Below are 19,998 nucleotides of genomic sequence, written 5' to 3' on the forward strand. Positions count from 1 at the left end.
CTAAAGACATGAACTAAAAGGACCAAGAACTAAAGACACAAACTAGGAACTGAGATACGAGACAAGACAGATATGAAATAACTTAAAGATGCGGGGGAATGAAATAATAAAGGCTACACAGAGACTAAAGCAGAATGAACCAAATCAGATTGATAATGAAACTGGTAGAGAACATAAATGACACCTAACCAACAGACGGAACCCAGACACAGAGAAGGCATGGCCAAAATAATATAACCCAGACCAGCTCAGGATCGTGACAGCAACGAAATATATAAATTGACAATATAAAAATATACAACAACAACAAAGATTGCCAATTAACAACAAACGTGCCAGCATGATATGAAATGAAGTGATATTTACATGTGCAGCGATGACTGCATTATTTGGAAGGGGGAGTGTCAGTGGGGGTCCCGGGCCTTGTTAATGAGGCTGCAGACAGGAAGAAACTGTTTTTGTGGTTCCCAGCGGCACGGTGGTGCAGTGGTTAGCACTGTCACCTGCGGCAGCAGGAAGTAAATCCAAAGTTTATCAGCCCACAGAGAGAAAACTGCCGTCTTTCTTCGTAGGACGTTTACAGGACTGAGTTTTCCATTAAAACCTCTTTTACTATCTCCAGTTTTGCTGCGGCGCTCAGCCCGTCATGCGGGTGTTCAAGACCGTCCTGTACCAACAGGAAGTGATGTACGTTGTGCTGGTCCACAGCCCAGCCAATCAGGAGCAGTTCTCTAAATATCCTTTGCTGACTGACGACCCAAACTCTGTCTGCACCTACAGAGATGGCTGCTTCATCTGGAGGCCTGAGGCCATGAGTGAGACACACACGTAAGAACCAGAAACTCTGACACCTGTTCTGCTCGTCATCTTCTTCTGTTCTTTTACTTTTTCAGGTGCTGAACTTTGACGCTGAGTGGCTGAGAGAGAACCTCATGTGGTGTGATAAAGGAAAGGTTCAAATCACTCCTTGTAACACTTTTGATAACTTCTCAAAAGCTGAAGAGTTTGTTCAAGAATTGTGGCCTGACTGTCCCTCTCCACTGCAGAAAGCTTGACTTAATAAAATTAAAGTCGTTCTATAACTGGGGTATATTTCATGTCCATTGATGATAATGATATTTTTTCTTTTATTTAACTATTTTCTTCAGAAATATCAAATTTGAATGATTAAAGGGAAAGCATATTATAGAATCAGGGTCTTTCAATAATGACTGAAAATCAATAAAGTTAGCATTATCTGTTTATTTATTTTAAAATTCTGAAACAGTAGACAAATAATAAAAATAAAAAAAATATCTCAGTTTATTAATGTCCACAAAAGTTCTGTCAACTATATAAACACCCCCCTTCATCTAAATTGTGTGCCCCAAAACCATCTGACCAGCACATCAGTGGCGGACATTTTATATCTGTTCATTTAGAAGAATATTTTATCTGGAAATTCTCAACAGGTATATCAAATGATCGTCCACTCTGTTGGCTATACTGCCGAGCCTCACCTTTCTGAAACCCTGCTCTAAAGAAATTTTGATACCAAATAATTAAACATTGACAGCACCACAAAAAGAATGAAATTAGAAATTAACTTTGGTTTGGACTCTGTTTGAATGTCTGCACAAATGTCATGAACTGTGACGTTGGCTCTGTTACAAAGAAAAGTAACATCTGTGTAACCACAGACTTCCTGCTGAAATGGCCTCTACATCCCTGTGACTTACTGAAGAAGTCTTCAGTGGAGGCTACACTTCCTTTTTAAATGTTGTGTAATGGTTCAAACAGTTTCCTGTGTAAAGGTCACCGGGTTGTCAGACATCCTTTCTCTTGTACCAGTTTTGAAAATAATAAAAGTCTTACTGAAAGTTAGCTCGTTAGACATTCTTTGGTCCTGATCACTTGTTTTAAGTTTGATGTAGAAGAATTGAGCTTTGACCAATGTCTGGATTGTATTTTTATGTTTTACCATATTTAGAAGACAGGAAAGAGTTCTCCCTGACCTCCTCCTGTATAACACAAGAAGGCTCTCGCTCTCTTGGGTAGCGTCTCTTTTTTGTTGTTCTGATCTCCGTAGATTAGACTCTTTTTATTTTTAATCTTTATTTCTTAATAGACATTTTTGTAGAGAGGGAAGTTTTTTGTCATGCTCAGCAGTCATTAGCATCGTGCACTGAGGATTTTGATAACTCGTGTTCAGCTTTTAATAAAAACAGATTCTACATTCTACAATCAAAAAGGCATTTCCTGTAAGACTCTTCTCTGAACGCCGACTGCAACAGCCTCTCATCTAAAGGTTTGATCCTCCGGGAGGGTAGGTGGACAACGTGGGAATCATCTGATACTAAATGATCAAATTGGTGATCAGTTCTTCTACCTGACACATCTTTTGCTGATTTGACTGAATTATGTTTAACTGCTGGAAAACATTATATATCATATATATATATAATAATATATGGTCCAGGCAGTAGTGTAGTGTGATCAATCATTGGTCTCAGCTCTCAGTAAGCCGATGCAGGTGGAATGTGTCCGACTTGATGGCGCCGTTTTTATAGCCCTCCCCTGCGGTCACCTGCAGCTCACGTTAGACTATCAAGTTGGCGAAAGTCAGCTGCCGTCATCTTGAGAACACTTATCGTTTGCCTGAAGTTTTCCTCTTCGCCCATGGTCTGCTCCACTGGTCTCACATTAAATCATATTCCAGCATTAACCTCCACATCTCAGACCATCTTGCAATCATAATGGACTTTAATATCCCCATTCCCACCCCCAAAAGTGCAGCGCAAAATCTCATTCAGAAACCTCAAGCTCATCAATCCCTCGGCTCTCTCAGCTTCACTCACCGGTGCGATTTTTAATTCCTCCCTCACATCTGGATCAGTCCCTACAACACTCAAAGTTGCAACTGTCACCCCCATCCTCAAGAAACCTGGTCTCAACCCCGACATCATGTCCAAATCCTGGGACGTGTTGTGGCTGCTCAAATTCAAACCTACCTCACCTCTAACAACCAGTTCGAACCATTTCAATCTGGATTCCGCTCACAACACAGCACTGAAAATAACCAATGACCTCCTCCTCTCCGCGGACTCCGGTTGCCTCACCATCCTAATCATGCTCGACCTCACTGCAGCCTTCGACACCATCAACGCTCTGCTGGCTCCTCACCAACAGACAACAGTTCATCAACATCAACAACTGCACCTCCTCCACTGCTCCTTTGTCACCAGGTGTCCCCCAAGGTTCGGTGCTTGGTCCTCTCTTGTTCTACATCCTGCCACTCTGTAATATCATACGTAGATATGGTCTCCACTTCCACTGCTACGCCGATGACGTCCAGCTCTACATCTCCACCAAATCCATCACCACAGTTACCTCTGCAACTCTGACCAGCTGCCTCACCAACATACAAACCTGGGTGCAAACCAACTTCTTACAGCTGAATTACAATAAATCTGACATGATCACCAAATCAGTCTCAAAAAACAACAACTTTTGATCACCACATCAACCAAGTCACCAGGACTGCCTTCTTTCACCTCAAACATCGCCCGTCTCCGCCCATCACTCACCTTCTCTGCTGCTGAAACCCTGATCCACGCCTTCATTACATCCAGAACTGACTCCTGCAACAGCATCCTCTATGGTTCACCTGCCAAAGCCCTAAATAAACTTCAATATATCCAAAACTCCTCACCCACACAATCTTCACTGGTTCCCCAACGCATTCAGTACAAAATCCTTCTCCTCACGCATAAAGCCCTCCATAACAAGGCCCCTCCCTCCCTCACAGACCTGCCCCACCACCACAATCCCTCTCTAACCTCCTCTCGCCACAGATCAGGACCAAGCACCGTACCTGGGGCCACAGAGCTTCACCATCGCAGCCTCCTCCCTCTGGAACTCCTTACCCATACACATCCCAGATTGCAGCGACATGGACTCTTTCAAATCACTTATCAAAACCCAATTTTTAGACTAGCTTTTAACATCAAATAATGTTATAATGCACATGCTGCTGTTTCTTATGGTCACGATCCTGTCTGTGTGTCTTGTTGGGGAGTCTGGGTTTTGGTTCCATGTCTTTGTTCCTAGTCCTGTGCCTTAGTTCATGTCTTAGGATTTAATTCTAGTTCTTTGTCTGCATTATTTTAGTTTAGTCTGCTCTGTATTCTGTGTTCTCGTTTAGGTTCTGTCTGTTATGATCGCCGTGTTATAGTTGGTCGGTGTTTGTCTGTTTACATGGGTTTCTGTTATTGTCTGAAGTTAGATTCTTGTCTGGTATTTTGTAACGTGTTCTGCCTGCCTGTCTCTCTGTTTTCCCCCTGCTGTCTCTCTGCCTGCCTGTCTCGTTAGTCCTTTGTGTCAAATGTTTGCTGTTTCTGTTCAGTCTCTGTCCGGTCATTGCAGTCTATTTTACCTATTTTTGGGGCTCCTGTCCAGGGGCCCTTGGAATTGTCTTAACTTTCCTACCCCATACGGTGCCCCTGAATCTGATACCCCTATGGCAGAGGTCACTAATAGGCGGACCGCGGTCTGGATCCGGACCCAGCCGCCGTCCTCTCCGGACCGCCGACCTACAGCCCATTTATTATTGAGACTTACTACCTCGTGACGGAGCGTTTCTATTTTAACCCGCGCAGCTTTTCTAGCATTTACTGTACTGGTTTAGAGGACCAGGAAACTCACAGACCAATTGCATGTGCTCCAATCGTCTCATGTGACGCTGCTCAGCCAATCAAATCTGTGCATACCGATGCTTGCGAGTCGAGTCCGCGAGATTCACCAGAGACGTTTTGGAAACACACCCGAATTGAGGAGACGAAAGATAAAAGAGATTCCACATGACTTTTAATCAAGAATGTACAAATATTTACATGTACATTCCTCCCACGGGCAGTTCAAAACCAGAATATCTCATAGATCTGCAATATGCTAGCTGGAGCTCACGTTTCTCACTGAACAACAGAAAGTAGGAAAGTGGTAGCTCTGTAAGAGGAAATGAAAGAGAAGAGGAGGCATTACAGCTGTTCATTTGTTATGATGTGTTGAGTGTTTATTATAAAATTGGTTAAGACTACACTTCATCACTTCAAGCTACACTTTTTATTACATTTTTTCTAAAAATTAGGCACTTTAGTTTACTTAAATTTAGAATTTATTATTTGAATAGTTATTATTTATTATCCCTCCAGTTTGATGTGAAAACTGACTATATATATATATATATATATATATATTTGATTTGACAGTCCGTTGTTGACTAAAAACATGTGTTGATACAACTATAGTTTATAGTACTGAATGATAACGCAAGTTCGTCGTTTTGATGTTCCGGACCTTTGCTTCAGGAAATTTTCTCTAACTTTGAAATTGAATACCCCTGTCCTATGGCTTTAAGTATGGCCCTGCTTAACTCCTCTATTTCCACCAACGTATCTTGCTTTCCAGATAAATCTGTGGTTAGTTCTGGTACCAGTTTAGGAAGACTTTTAAATTTTGTTTCCGCGTGTACTTTACTGAAAAATCACTCATTCCAACCTGCACTATCTGATCCCACATTCTCTATCTGGCACAACAAAGGTCTCAAAACTTTCACAGATCTCTACAGGAACGGGACTTTTCGTAGCTTTGCAGATGTGTCGAGTGAATTTCAGCTTCCATCTTCAAGTTAGACACTGCGCAAAATCATTGTTTCCTACATTTCCCTCCTCACCCTCAAGTCAACTATGGGATGATTTTCTCTGTCCTGCAGCTCACCTACCATTAAAACCAAGGCTGCTTGGGAGGGCGAATTGAGGTTGACTCTGCAGGAAGCCTGGTGGGACGTTGCTCTTAACAAAATCCACACAAGCTCATCTTGTGCTCGTCTCTCTTTGATACACTAAGGTATTGTACAGGATTCATTTCTCCAAAGCACGTCTGTCACGGATCTATCCCACTGTCACTGATAGCTGTGATAAATGTCACGGCTCTCCCTGCAACCTAACCTACATGTTCTTCGCCTGCCCATGACTGTTTTCCTTCTGGCAAAACTATTTTGATCGCGTCTATTACCGTTAAACCCTCTCCCCATATTGCCATATTTGGTTATCTGGAGGATTATAACCGGTACAACTCAAACCAATTAGATATCTTGGCATTTGCTTCCTTATTAGCAAGACGCCGCCGTCTTTTCTATTGGAAATACACAAAGCCTCCCTCCAGCACTCCAGACAATTTTATTCTATTTTATTTTTCTTCTTCCTTTTTTCTGTTATTATTTATATTATTATTATTAGTCTTTTAATTAATTAATAATTTTTTTGTATTGAGTTTGTACAAATGTATGATTATGTGTTCTAATCTAATCTATACAAAAAACAAGAATGGCACCCATTTTGTTGACTCATTGAGACATATACGTAAAAACATTTCGCTTCTCTTTTTATAACTGGGGTTCTCATTGTATTGAAGTGTTTTTTCCTCCAATGTGCCAGTCTTTCAATAAAAATAATGAGGAAAAAAGAAAGAAAAAAAAAAAAGAAGTTGAACCTTTATCCTCTTGGGGTGCTGCTGTACCCGTATGGCAGAATTAAAGCAAATTTGCCAACAACAAAACAAACAAGAAAACTAAAAGTAGGAGGCCCGAGTAAGGAGGGCTTGGTAAGACTAGATTTATGAACACAGAGGGGCCCTTTGTGAGGAGGCTGCAGCTCTGAAGCTCACACAGCACATGAACATCAGTGCGCATGAGTTACAGTTTTTCTGGATTTCTTAAACACAATTCTTGAAAACTCTAAACACAAACCCATAACTTCTCACCATACGTCCTATTTTCAGGTCAAAATGAAGCTCTCTTCTTAAATCTCACTGAAAAACCAAACGTGGCCCTCAGAAACACACTCTGCAAACAAACTGGTTATAAGTTATGTTGCTGAAGTTCTTCTCTCAGAAACATGTTCACATGATGAACACAACAAACAAACAACATCTTATTATTCCTGCGTGTCCTGAACACAACACACAAACAATCATTCGGCCCCAGAGTCCTCTCTCCTCCTCCTGACTCACACAGTTCCACAGTACTCATGACTATGACGTATATCTTTAAAACAGGAACCAGCTGTGGTTTATATAGCAGCACTCTGCCGGTGTTGGAGATCAGATCAGAGCTCACACCTCTCCAGAGCAGAGCAGACTGAGCAGAGACACTGAACACTTATAGTTTGTCTTTTTAATCGACATCATTCCTCATCTGACCATGGAAAAGAGAACCAACAGGAGAGTACACGATGAACATGTTGTTAAAAGTCAGCACTTGAAGCTGATTGATTTGATAGAGAAAGCTCGGAGAAAAGGGTTGTCAAGCAAATACCTTTACAAAGAAAACATCCCGGCTTCCCCTCAACCAGAGTTTCATGTGTCTCATCTGAAACACGACACAAACCAAACTGGACTAAGAGGCATCAAGACTGATGAAGGCTTCAGGAACCCAGGCAGAGGCTCTCTGCTGTGGTGGAGTCTGGCTGTGGGACCTGATGAGATAGCGTCAGCTGAGAGGAGGCTCCTGGAGACGACCTTCCCGGACCGGACGGAGGAGCAGGTCCAGATGCAGCAGAGCTTCCTGGAGAAGTTTACCACCTCCCCGGCCTTCGAGCAGACCTCCAGACTGGGCTCGTACCGCTTCACCTTCCCCCTGGAGGAGGTGCTGAAGGCCTACAGACAGCAGGTACTGAGGGTCGGGTTATTTTCTGTCACAGCTGGTCTGTGATAAATAAAATTAAATAATGTAAAATAAAAATGAATGAGAATGAAAGATGAGACCTGATGTTCAAATATGGATATAACAGAAGACTTTTTTGTAGTTTAAGATTTTATTAATTTTCAGTCTACAATCATTTGACTCATAAATGTCTCATATTATCAATATTATACACTGAAACTTGCACACTAAAAAAGGGAGTGAAAACAAAAAAAGGAAACAGATCAGCACCTCAAATATTTCACAAATGTACCCACATTAACCCTTGAGACAGTTTCAGCTGCATCATATCAAAATCTTTGATTTCCCGTTTCAGTAGTTTAACCTGTTTAGTTTCACTATGATGTGTGCATAACACTGAATGAAGTGTTTCAATCAGTCAGAATGGCTCCACCTGCTGGGAAGCTACTGGTGTTGCATTTGTCTAGAACAGAAGAGTGTTGTACTGGAATGGTCACAAGAGTTTTGGCGTGAGCCCGCGAACACATCACGCTGCCTTCCTTCTATGTCGACTGTCTCCTGAACCTGCAGCTGCACAGCGTGTTAAAGTGACAGCAGATTATGTTAAAAAAGCCTCATCAAGAATTTATCAGCCCACAGAGAGAAAACTGCCGTCTTTGTCCTCAGGACGTTTACAGGACTGAGTTTTCCATTAAAACCTCTTTCACTGTCTCCAGTTTTGCAGCGGCGCTCAGCCCGTCATGCGGGTGTACGAGACCGTCCTGTACAAACAGGAAGTGATGTACGTTGTGCTGATCCACAGCCCAGCCAATCAGGAGCGGTTCTCTAAATATCCTTTGCTGACTGACGACCCAAACTCTGTCTGCACCTACAAAGACGGCTGCTTCATCTGGAGGCCTCAGGCCATGAGTGAGACACACAGGTAAGAACCAGAAACTCTGTGACACCTGAACTAACCACAGACACTCAACTCTCCCACATTTATTACAGACACTGAACTAACCGCAGATGCTGGTCTGTTTTGGTCAGGTATAAGTTTGTCTTGAGACAGGATGCGATGCAGATGGAAGCAGCAGAGGCAGAGCATCCTCAACAGTTTTATGTCTGGGATCATTTTGCCGTCGCCCTGCATGTGGATAAACAGGTACCCTCACTACTCATTGTTCTTCTCACCCTTTATTGACAGGCTGGATTGTTCTGGTGAAGGGTAGGGAAGTCCTAAAGCCGCCGAAATACTTGCTTAGACAGGCGTCTGCGATGCAAACGGCATTGTTCACATACTTGCCTGCGTACTTTGCGTGCACCTGGAGGATTAAACATGAGTCCACTAGGGGGCAGACCAGGACCTGATCATCCTCCTCAACAACCTTCAAATTTGCACATCGTAAACAAACCAAACATAGCGACACTGGAGTAGCTTGGGATTTTAAGACATCAGTACAATCTTGGTAATTATAAAAATAATAATAGTAAAATAATAAAATTAAATAAAATAAACTAGCTTTGGGAGTTTTACTGGAAACATCCCGCCATAAATCTCCTTTGTTCAGTCTGCTGCTGTCCTTCTTCTTTTGCTTTTAATGGCTGTTGGCAAACTGCATACCGCCACCACCTGTGCTACTGACCTGCCGGTCAGATCGACACACTGCCCCCACATTCATGTGCTGAACTGCATCTCGCAGACGTGTGGTGTTAATTTTTGACGTGGAACTCTGCTTCAGAGAAACTGCGCTTCAAAAGGAACTACACTTCACAGGAACTACACTTCACAGGAACTGCGCTTCAGAGAAACTGCGCTTCAAAAGGAACTACACTTCAGAGGAACTACACTTCAAAGGAACTGCGCTTCAAAAGGAACTACACTTCAGAGGAAATACACTTCAGAGGAACTGCGGTTCAAAAGGAATTACACTTCAGAGGAACTGCGGTTCAAAAGGAACTACACTTCAGAGGAACTGCGCTTCAAAAGGAACTACACTTCAGAGGAACTGCGCTTCAGAGGAACTACACTTCAAAGGAACTACACTTCAGAGGAACTGCGCTTCAAAGGAACTGCGCTTCAAAGGAACTACACTTCAGAGGAACTACGCTTCAGAGGAACTACGCTTCAAAGGAACTACGCTTCAAAAGGAACTACACTTCAAAAGGAACTACACTTCAAAAAGGAACTACGCTTCAAAAAGGAACTACGCTTCAAAAGGAACTACGCTTCAAAAGGAACTACACTTCAAAAGGAACTACACTTCAAAAGGAACTACACTTCAAAGGAACTACACTTCAAAGGAACTACGCTTCAGTGGAACTACACTTCAAAAGGAACTACACTTCAGAGGAACTACACTTCAAAGGAACTACACTTCAAAGGAACTACACTTCAAAGGAACTACGCTTCAGTGGAACTACGCTTCAAAGGAACTACGCTTCAGTGGAACTACGCTTCAAAGGAACTACGCTTCAGTGGAACTACAGTGGAACTACGCTTCAAAGGAACTACACTACAGTGGAACTACACTTCAAAGGAACTACGCTTCAAAAGGAACTACACTTCAAAGGAACTACGCTACAGTGGAACTACAGTGGAACTACGCTTCAAAGGAACTACGCTTCAAAGGAACTACGCTTCAAAGGAACTACGCTTCAAAGGAACTACGCTTCAAAGGAACTACGCTTCAAAGGAACTACACTTCAAAGGAACTACGCTACAGTGGAACTACGCTTCAAAGGAACTACGCTTCAAAGGAACTACACTTCAAAGGAACTACGCTACAGTGGAACTACAGTGGAACTACACTTCAAAGGAACTACGCTACAGTGGAACTACAGTGGAACTACGCTTCAGTGGAACTACGCTTCAAAGGAAATACGCTTCAGTGGAACTACAGTGGAACTACGCTTCAGTGGAACTACGCTACAGTGGAACTACAGTGGAACTACGCTTCAGTGGAACTACGCTTCAAAGGAACTACAGTGGAACTACGCTTCAGTGGAACTACAGTGGAACTACGCTTCAAGGGAACGCAGGATATGCGTGGCAGCCATCTTGCGTACACCAACGCGTAGTTAAAAGAATGTATGTCCAGGCCTTAAAAGGGGCCTGCAGCTTCTGGTTCTGACTCAGTCACATTTCAGTGCACAGGTTGCTTTTGTCTCTAAAGCTGAAGATACACGGAGCAACTTTAAGAGCAATGGTGCTGGGCAACGCTGCTGTCAGTGGTAATTAATAAAGATTACTACCGTAATCCACCCGCTCCGCACCACCGCTATCCGTTGAAAACATAGACTTACCTCCAGCAACATTGCTCAAAAAGTTCCCCCATGTATCATCAGCTTAAGTGTCGCTGTGAGGTGGAAACTACAACAGATCCATCCTGACACACGTGTTTGGTTTTATGTGTACATGATGTCTGTCAATTTATTTTTGGTAAATTAAATAAAATTGTACTCACACAAATGCACACAAAAAAGAGAAATAAGTTGAAATAATGGAGTACATGTTACTGCAGTACAGAAGTAGATACTCATTCATCTTAGCATATCAATTCTGCTGTATTTACTGTTCCCTAACAATAACAGTAATGTGAGTTGCACCTAGCATGGGTGCTAACTAGGGGTGTGATGACACTCTTAAATCCACGAGACAATGTCAATCAGCTGGGCAGAGTTGATTGGCTCCGTGGGTTTATCTTGTGTGAAAAATTTAATTTGCATGAGTCTCATTAGACAGCTTTTTACCTGACGAGAAATATCGTCACACTTTAATCTTGCAAGATCTCATCACACCCCTGCTGCTAACAGTCCAGTCCTGCACCCTCACAGCTTCTCACAGACCCTGCAGCTGTTCTGCTCGTCATCTTCTTATGTTCTTTTACTTTTTCCAGGTGCTGAACTTTGGCGCTGACCGGCTGAGAGAGAACCTCATGTGGTGTGATAAAGGAAATGTTCAAATCGCTGATAAAGGAAAGCCAATCTATCAAGAAAACATCACTTTTAATGATTTCCCAGAAGCTGAAGAGTTTGTTAAAACATTGTGGCCCGACAATCCCTCTCCGCTGAAGAAACCTTTACAGCTAAATTAAGGGCGGCTGTAGTAGTTTTATTGTTAGAAGATCATCCACCAATGTGAGCAAGACACTTAACCCGTTGCTGCTCCAGAGGTGTGCGAACTCTGACATACATATCCATTGTAAGTCCATTTGGATAAAAGCGTCAGCTTAATAAAAAAATGTAATGTAATGTCGTCCTATAATTAGGGTATATTTCATGATTATTGTTAATTAAAGTTTTTCTTTTTTCTTCAAAAAAAGATAATATTTTAGGGAAAATCATATTATAGAATCAGAGCATTGGCCTCAAAAAGTTGAAATGATCTGTTTATTTATTTAGGTTAAAAAACTCTGTTCCAGATTTTAAAAAAATATCTTAGTTTATTAATGTCCTCCTGTATAACAGAGGGACACAAGAAGGATCTCGCTCAATTTTTATATTTTTTAATAGCTATTTTTGAGGAGAAGTTTTTTTGTCATGCTCAGCTGTCATTAGGGTCGTGCACTGAGGATTTTGATAACTGGTGTTCAGCTTTAAATAAAAACAGATTGTACATTCTACAATCGAAAAGACAGTTCCTGTAAGACTCTTCTCTGAACACAAAGGTTTGAACCTCTGGGAGGAGGGGTGGACAATTTGGGAATCATATGATACTACATGATCAAATTGGTGATCTGAAGTCTATACTATATGATCTGTTGCTGATATAACTAAATTCTGTTTACTTGCTGGAAAATATTAATGAATGGTATTTGATCTGCTATCTTTTCTAATTCAGTCAGGACAACTTTCTTCAAAGAACTGATATTTGCGCCATTGTAGTTATGTTTGGGGAGGTATGGCTCTGTTCTGGGTTCTCCCTGCCCTTCCACGTGAGAGCACCTCCCTGCCCATCCATGTGCCTACATGGAAAGCCCAGACAGAGACTAGCAGTAAAGAACCCGTACAGAACAGAGCAGGCATATGCCGAATTACATGATTAATCAGATACTAGATGGGCACTGAAATGTGGTATTAAACAGGCTGAAGACCGTGTTGTTTATTATCAGGCTGCTGCCTCTGCTGCTCTGTGTCGCCTCTTGCACACGAACACACACATGCAAGTGAAGTTAGCTCCAAACTACTCGAGATGATGACAGCTACCCTCGTTACTGTGGTACGTGCAATAAAACCTCACCAGTAAAAGACAATGCATCAGTTTAACAAGCATTACATGTAGAAGGTGTTATTTAATCTGCTCTGTCCACGTCTCTTCATCCTAAAGCTAGTTTGGCAGTTAGCTAAATGTACAACGAGCTAAATTAAAAGCTGTCTGTAATTTAACTGTTTAGCTTAGATTGCCATGTAGCTTCAAATTGGCACATAGTTACCTGTGGTGATCACAGCAGAGAGAGATGGAAGGAATTTGCCAACGAATGCTAAGAGAGGAATCAGCTGAGCTGTCAGCTGAAGTAGCTGGTTTAAGATGGCTGCTATCAGCTGATGTGCTGGGATTGTGAGCTGAGCTTGACTTCGTTGCCTGCCTGAACCAACACTATGCTTGATATATCTGATTTGATTCATTACTAACACTAGGCTACTGAAGAATATTGGGATTGTTGTAAATGACTGTTGGATAAACATTTAATCACAGCATTTCACATTCAGTTATATTTAAGGTTTTGATATAAGTATTTATTTGAATTCCATAAGGATTTGGATCATATTGAATCTGTTGTTTGCTTTTACCTTAATTGTGTGCAGAGAGCAGAGAAAACCACTTTATATAGCCTTCAGTGACCTCACAAAAGCTTTCGACCCTGTGAGCAGGGGTAGCCTCTTCCAGATGGTTGCCCGGATAGGGAGCCCACCAAAACGTCTCCACATTCTCCAATCGTTCCACATCGACATGCCAGGTACCATCCAGTTTGATGGTTCCACCTCTGACCACTTCAAAATCTGTTGTGGTGTTAAGCAGGGGTGTGTGTTGGCACCCACCTTGTTTGGGATATTCGTTTCCCTTCTTCTGCGGCATGCTTTCGGAACATCAACTGAGGGGGTCTATCTGCACACTACAACTGCCGGCAAACTATTCGACCTCGCTCGATTGAAAGCTAAAACAAAGGTCAGACCACTCATCATCCAGGAAGCAGTGGTAGCACACTCCCAAGAGCAACTAAAAACCCTCATGGATCAGTTCATGATCGGTATGTCAGGACTTCAGCCTGACCATCAGTCTGAACAAAAGCAAGACAACTACTCACTGGAAGCTGGAAGAACTTTCACTTTCCACCATTACCGGCAACCTGTTACTCAACGCTGAACTAAGCAGCCGCATCGGAAAAGCAGCCTTTACTTTTGGGAAGCTCACAGCAAGGGTATGGGAAAATGGTTAACTCACAGCCCACATGAAGGTACAGGTGTATAGAGCTTGCGTCATCAGCACACTCCTGTATGGCAGTGAAACTTGGACCCCATATTGACATCAAGAGCGGAGGCTAAACAACTTCCCCTGCACTGCTTAAGGCGCATAATAGGCATCGCCTGGAAGGACAGGATCACATACACTGCAGTCCTGGAGAGAGTTCAGCTTCCCAGTATGTACTCTCTCCTGAGACAGCGGCATCTCTGCTGGCTGGGTCATGTTCGGCGGATGGACCAATCCCTGAGGACATTCTCTATGCGCAGTTGTCATCTGGCGAGAGAACAATTGGCCGCCCACAGCTACGCTTCAAGGATGTCTGCAAGTACGATCTTAAGTCCTTCAACATTAACCCTACCAACTGGAAAGATGCAGCCCAGGACCATCTTGAATGGCAGCATTCATTGCACAGTGTGCTGCTGACATACAAAACCACCTTGCTCATGATCGAGAAGCAAAGACAACTACAGGACACCATCAACAGCATCGAGACCGGCCTACACATGTCAAAGTCAAAGTCAAATTTATTTATAAAGCACATTTAAAACAACTTCTGCTGACCAAAGTGCTGTACACACGGAATAAATTAATCAGAATAAAATAACAAGATAATAAAATACAATAGAAATATAGAACATTAAAAAAGTGGAACGGCCAATGTAACCTGCTTATTCTGTGTTGAAAGCTAAAGAGAACAGGTGTGTTTTCAGCCTGCTTTTAAATTGATCTACAGATTGTGCAGATCTAACATGAAGGGGTAGGCTTTTCCACAGCCGTGGTCCTGCCACTGAAAAGGCTCTGTCCCCTGGTGGTGAGCCTGCTTTTAGGGACACTCAAAAGGAGCTGGTCTGCTGACCTTAGTGCTCTGGCAGGAGCATGTCAGAAAGCTAAGGTGGCGCAGTATCAGTCAAACATTTAAAAACTATTAATAAAATCTTAAAATGCACTCTAAAAGACACAGGGAGCCAGTGTAATGAGGCCAGCACGGGGGTGATGTGCTCCTTTTTTCTTTTTCCTGTCAGAAGCCGGGCAGCCGCATTTTGTAGCCCCTGGAGGCGGCGAAGAGAGCGCCGTTCCAAGTCCGCAGTACAGCGAATTACAGTAGTCCAGCCGCGATGTGACAAAGGCATGGACTGCTCTCTCCAGGTCTTTCTTAGGGAGAGAGGGCTTGATTTTACTCAGTAGTCTTAAATGATAAAAGCTGCTTTTCAGCACTGCACTGACCTGCTTGTCAAACTTAAAACCACAGTCAAGAAGCACTCCTAGATTTTTTGTGCTTGGGCGAGAAAATGAAGCTAATGGGCCAATGGCACTGTCCCAGCCCTTCAGACAGTCTGTTTGCCCAATTTCAGTTTTGCTTTTATTCAGGCTTAAAGAGTCCATCCAGGACACAACCTCCTTAAGACAATCCTGTAGAGTTTTGATTGCAGAAAAGTAATTTGTGCTCAGTGGGAGGTAGACTTGTATATCATCTGCAAAACAATGAAATGCCACATTGTGCTTCTTAAAAATGGACCCGAGCGGAAGCATATACAGTGCGAATAAAACAGGGCTTAAAATTGCACCCTGAGGCAGGCCGAAATTTAGTGGCATTATTGAAGAGTGTCGAATGCCGCTGTTAAAAAGCAACAGAACAGCAGATTTGCCTGAATCAGCAGCTAAAAACAAATCATTTAAAACTTTTAAGAGGGCTGTTTCTGTGCTATGCCGGGATTTAAAACCAGATTGGAATATTTCAGTGATTCCATTCTCATCAAGATGAGACTGTAGTTGGTCATATACAACTTTCTCCACAACCTTAGACAGGAACGGGAGTTTAGAAATAGGTCTAAAATTTGATAACACTGTGGGATCAAGGTTAGTTTTTTTCAAAAGGGGCTGGGCCAGGAAGCAGCCAGACAACAGTGAAGAATTATTAAAATCCAAAATGAGAGGTCCAAATGTCAGAAATACCTCTTTAAGGAAGCGTGGCGGGATAGTGTCAAGTGGACAGTTTGAGGACCTCAGCTGCTGTACAACTTTAGTTAAAAAAGATAGAGACACTGTCTCAAAGTGATCAAACACAACAGCACATGTAGAGAGTATCTGAGGCTCAGAGACACAGAGTGAGAGAGGACCTGACAGCACACACCTTCTCATTAAAGAACAAAAGAAATTTGTCACATGATTCAGTTGATGATTCAATGTCAGCGCAATTACAAGGGTTTAAGAGAGAGTTTAACATTTTAAAAAGAAACTGCGGCTTCTGGCTGTTACTGGAAACAAGATTGGATAAAAACTGAGTTTTTGCCGCTTTAACAGCTTTCTGGTGTTCTAGACTATTTCTCAATATTTCGTAGGACACTTGCAGACGGTCCTTTTTCCATTTCCTCTCAGCGTGTCTACACGCACGTCTGAGTGCGCGCGTGGTGTCATTCAGCCACGGGTCAGATGCTGCTTTAGGCTTTTTACTTCTCAGTCGAGCTATTATATCCAGCAGATCCGAACACGTCGAGTTAAAAACACTAATCCATTGATCAACATTTAGATCGTCAAGGTGACTGATGTGAAGCAGTGAGTCATTAAAAGCATGTGAAAAGCGTGAGGCAGTCTGGCTGTTCAGCGTGCGCACCCGGCGCGCTGGGGCGCACGGTTTGTGCAAAGAGCCAGGCAATGTAACAGAGAACAGCACTGCAAAGTGATCCGAAATGCCAGTGTTGCAGATTTCCTGTTTGTTACCATTTAATCCAAATGACAGCACGATATCCCAATGTATGTCCCTTCTCGTGTGAGGCCCCAGCCAGATTAAGAAAGTCCTTAGCCAACTGGTTGGATTCACAGCACACATGGACAATCATATCCCCGGATATTAAAAAGTGATCATAGTTAAGAGTTAGTTCTGCAACAAAGTCTATAAAATCCTGAATGAAAAGTCTTATTAAATTTTGGAGGGCGATAAACTAATAAAGCGCACAGGACTGGAGCGTCGGCATTTAGAACAAATGTCTGTAGTTCAAAGCTCGAAAATGAGTTTGTTTGTACTTATCGACATTTAAAACTAGATTTGAAAACAGATGCTAGCCCTCCACCTCTGCCGGTGCTACGTGGGGAGTTTAGAAACCTACAATCCGGGGGTACGGAGTGCACTCACCGACGTGAAGCCAGGTTTCACACAGAAGAAATAAATCCAGCTGGCGTGATGTGAAGAAGTCGTTGAGGATGAACGTCTTGTTAGTTAGCGATCTAGCATTGAGGAGGCCAAAGCGGAGAGTCTGCTCCTCGTGGCCCGGTGCAGAGCAGCGCTTCAGCTCCAGGAGGCATCCTGGATCCACTCCGCGGCTGCGCTCGCGGCGCCTTGTACACATAATATCTGCGGTAGAGTCTGCTTCTCACGGATTGGTCTCCACCCTGGCACTGACCCCTCAGGCCCAAGAACTCTATAGTCTTTTGAGACTGCCATGCCAAAGATGAGGATGATGATGAATTGCTTACTAGAGGTGTTAATATGTGGTTGATTTATTGCTATTGTTTGGATTTGGTTAAATTGAACATATATAGGAGACCTGAAACTGCCTAATTAAACCGTACGGGGCTCTTGCACCATGTGTTCTCCCTCAGGCAGCCTCTCTCAGGCCAACACCAGATTCCCCTGCAAACTGCAGCACACGCACACTAAGACATTTGGGCCTGAAAGAAGTAATACTAACATATAAAACTAAGCTGCTTATCGCCACTTCACTTATGTTTCGTAAGCAGGCTCTAACATCTGCATTTATATTGTAGAATCCAGGAACCACGACAGTTGATGTGATGCTTCTGGGGAACGCTGTTCACTGATGATAATGGATCAGTCGCCATAGATCAGTATATTTTGTCATAGTTGAGGCCGATACACCCCCCTTTATTAGGTATACGATTAAATGAAAACAGGTCTGCAAAAAAATCTAAATTTCTGAGGATTATAATGTTTAGGTATTTGTTGACAGTGTAATTACTAAAATCATAGTGATTAAATTTTGTGTGAGCCCTTCACCAGCTGCTGGGCAATGTTGTATTCACACTGTACAAAAGCTACACCCTCTCATTCCAGTCACATGTCAAACTCATTACCAAATCTGCCTTCTACCACCTCAAGAACATCTCCAGACTTTGACCATCACTCTCAGACTCACCTCCTGCTTGCGCTACTGCAATGGCGCCCTGTACACCCCTACGCCCACGGACAAGAGCTCGCTCTCTGTCCCCCACACCAGACTGCAGACTGCAGCCCCAACCCTCTGGAACTCCATCCCTACAGAGATCTGCATTGCTTCCTCTTTGGACACTCGTGTGGCCTCACCGTCCCCCTGGAGGAGGTGCTGGAGGCCCCCAGACCTGATGTTGAAATATGGAGATAACAGAAGACTTTATTAGTAATTTAAGATTTTTCTACTTTCATTTGACTCATAAATGTCTCATGTTATCAATATTATACATGAAAACTTTTCCAGACACGCACACTCGAAAAGGGAGCGAAAACAAAAACAAAGCAAACAGAAATCTAAAAGATTTTACAAATGCACCCACATTAACCCATGAGACAGTTTCAGCTGCATCATATCAAGCCTTTGATTTCCCAAAAACCTTTAATTCAGTTTGCCCGACGTGAGGAAATGATCTCAGATTCGTCATGGCTTCCTTTGACCTAAGTATTTAAATGAAGCTGTTTCCTAAGTATTTAAATGAAGCTGTTTCAAGTTTAACCCGTTCGGCGATTTCACATGTTTTTGTGTTTTCCCAGTTTCGCATAAAGAGTCTTGCTGCCATAATGAAACCTATCAGACTTAATCCAGACTGTAGAACCGTTGTGCCATTTGCCTTCTTACGTTTGCAACACGTTCTGTCTTGTGTCAGGCCCATCCTAAATAACTTCATAGGCATGTAATCAGTGTATTGTGTTGTAATTAGTCAATTTACAACATCTCTTGTGGCCCAGCTGGATATTTTATCATGTCCTAAGTCCGAGAGAAAACTGCCGTCTTTGTCCTCAGGACGTTTAGAGGACTGAGTTTTCCATTAAAACCTCTTTTACTGTCTCCAGTTTTGCTGCTGTACAAACAGGAAGTGATGTACGTTGTGCTGGTCCACAGCCCAGCCAATCAGGGCCTGAGGCCATGAGTGAGACACACAGGTAAGAACCAGAAACTCTGTGACGCCTGAACTAACCACAGACACCCGTCTGTTCCTGCTTTTCTATTTTTGGCAGCTATGAGTTGGTCGTGAGACGTGATGATGCAGGTGGGCGCGGCGCGATGATGTTTTGTTCTTATGTTTGGGATAACGTTGCTGTCGCCCCCGGAATGTGGATAAACAGGTACCATCACCTATCTACAGAAGTAGATTCATCTCAGAATATAGTCCTGAATTCTACTGTAGTAAACTTTTATCTAACAATAATTAGGACCAAAATGTTCCAGTTAACTTTCATGAAGTGAAAAACTGTGAATTATTCTGTTGATAAACGTCATACTGCAGCCTAGACTGTAAACACAAGTGAAATTCACAGGCTGGTACACACTGCTGCAGACACCTCAGACGCAAAACATGACAAATGTCAACCTATAATTAAGGTTAAAGCATTTTGGCCCAAACTACAGAAAACATCACCAGACTGCTCTACATATAATAATAAGGCTCCTCACACCCAGATGTTTAGTTATTTTTGTTTCACAGTTTGCAGTACTGGTAGGCAGAAAGGAGCTGTGGGCCCGGTTGGTTCGGAGGGTTGGCGCCCTGTACCGTCTGCCTGAATGTGACAGCTCGTACTCGCTAAATAGGGAATGTGATCTCTAATAATCACCTGCCCTTTCTTAACCAATTGGGGCTCACACTATTA

General features: G+C 42.8%; 1 protein-coding gene across 1 annotated transcript; it reads left to right on the forward strand.

The window, feature by feature from the left end:
• Positions 1–7,128: 7,128 nt before the first annotated feature.
• LOC119895192 lies at positions 7,129–12,317 on the forward strand. Its single transcript, XM_038708123.1, has 4 exons — positions 7,129–7,705; positions 8,416–8,621; positions 8,729–8,843; positions 11,578–12,317. Exons 1-4 carry the CDS (start codon positions 7,238–7,240, stop codon positions 11,773–11,775), a joined length of 987 nt encoding a protein of 328 aa, XP_038564051.1. The 5' UTR covers positions 7,129–7,237; the 3' UTR covers positions 11,776–12,317.
• The last annotated feature ends 7,681 nt before the right edge of the window (positions 12,318–19,998 follow it).

This window comes from Micropterus salmoides, unplaced genomic scaffold (genome assembly GCF_014851395.1).
Source record: "Micropterus salmoides isolate LMB-PRFRI ecotype aquatic unplaced genomic scaffold, ASM1485139v1 Ms_hic_scaffold_9, whole genome shotgun sequence".
Taxonomy (NCBI): Eukaryota; Metazoa; Chordata; class Actinopteri; order Centrarchiformes; family Centrarchidae; genus Micropterus; species Micropterus salmoides.

Excerpts from the sequence above, each read along its gene's own strand:
- LOC119895192 (XM_038708123.1), top strand. The coding sequence starts at position 7,238 with ATGGAAAAGAGAACCAACAGGAGAGTACACGATGAACATGTTGTTAAA. Across the intron at positions 7,706-8,415 it reads TGAAGGCCTACAGACAGCAG|TTTTGCAGCGGCGCTCAGCC; the intron begins GTACTGAGGGTC and ends CACTGTCTCCAG. Across the intron at positions 8,622-8,728 it reads GCCATGAGTGAGACACACAG|GTATAAGTTTGTCTTGAGAC; the intron begins GTAAGAACCAGA and ends TGTTTTGGTCAG.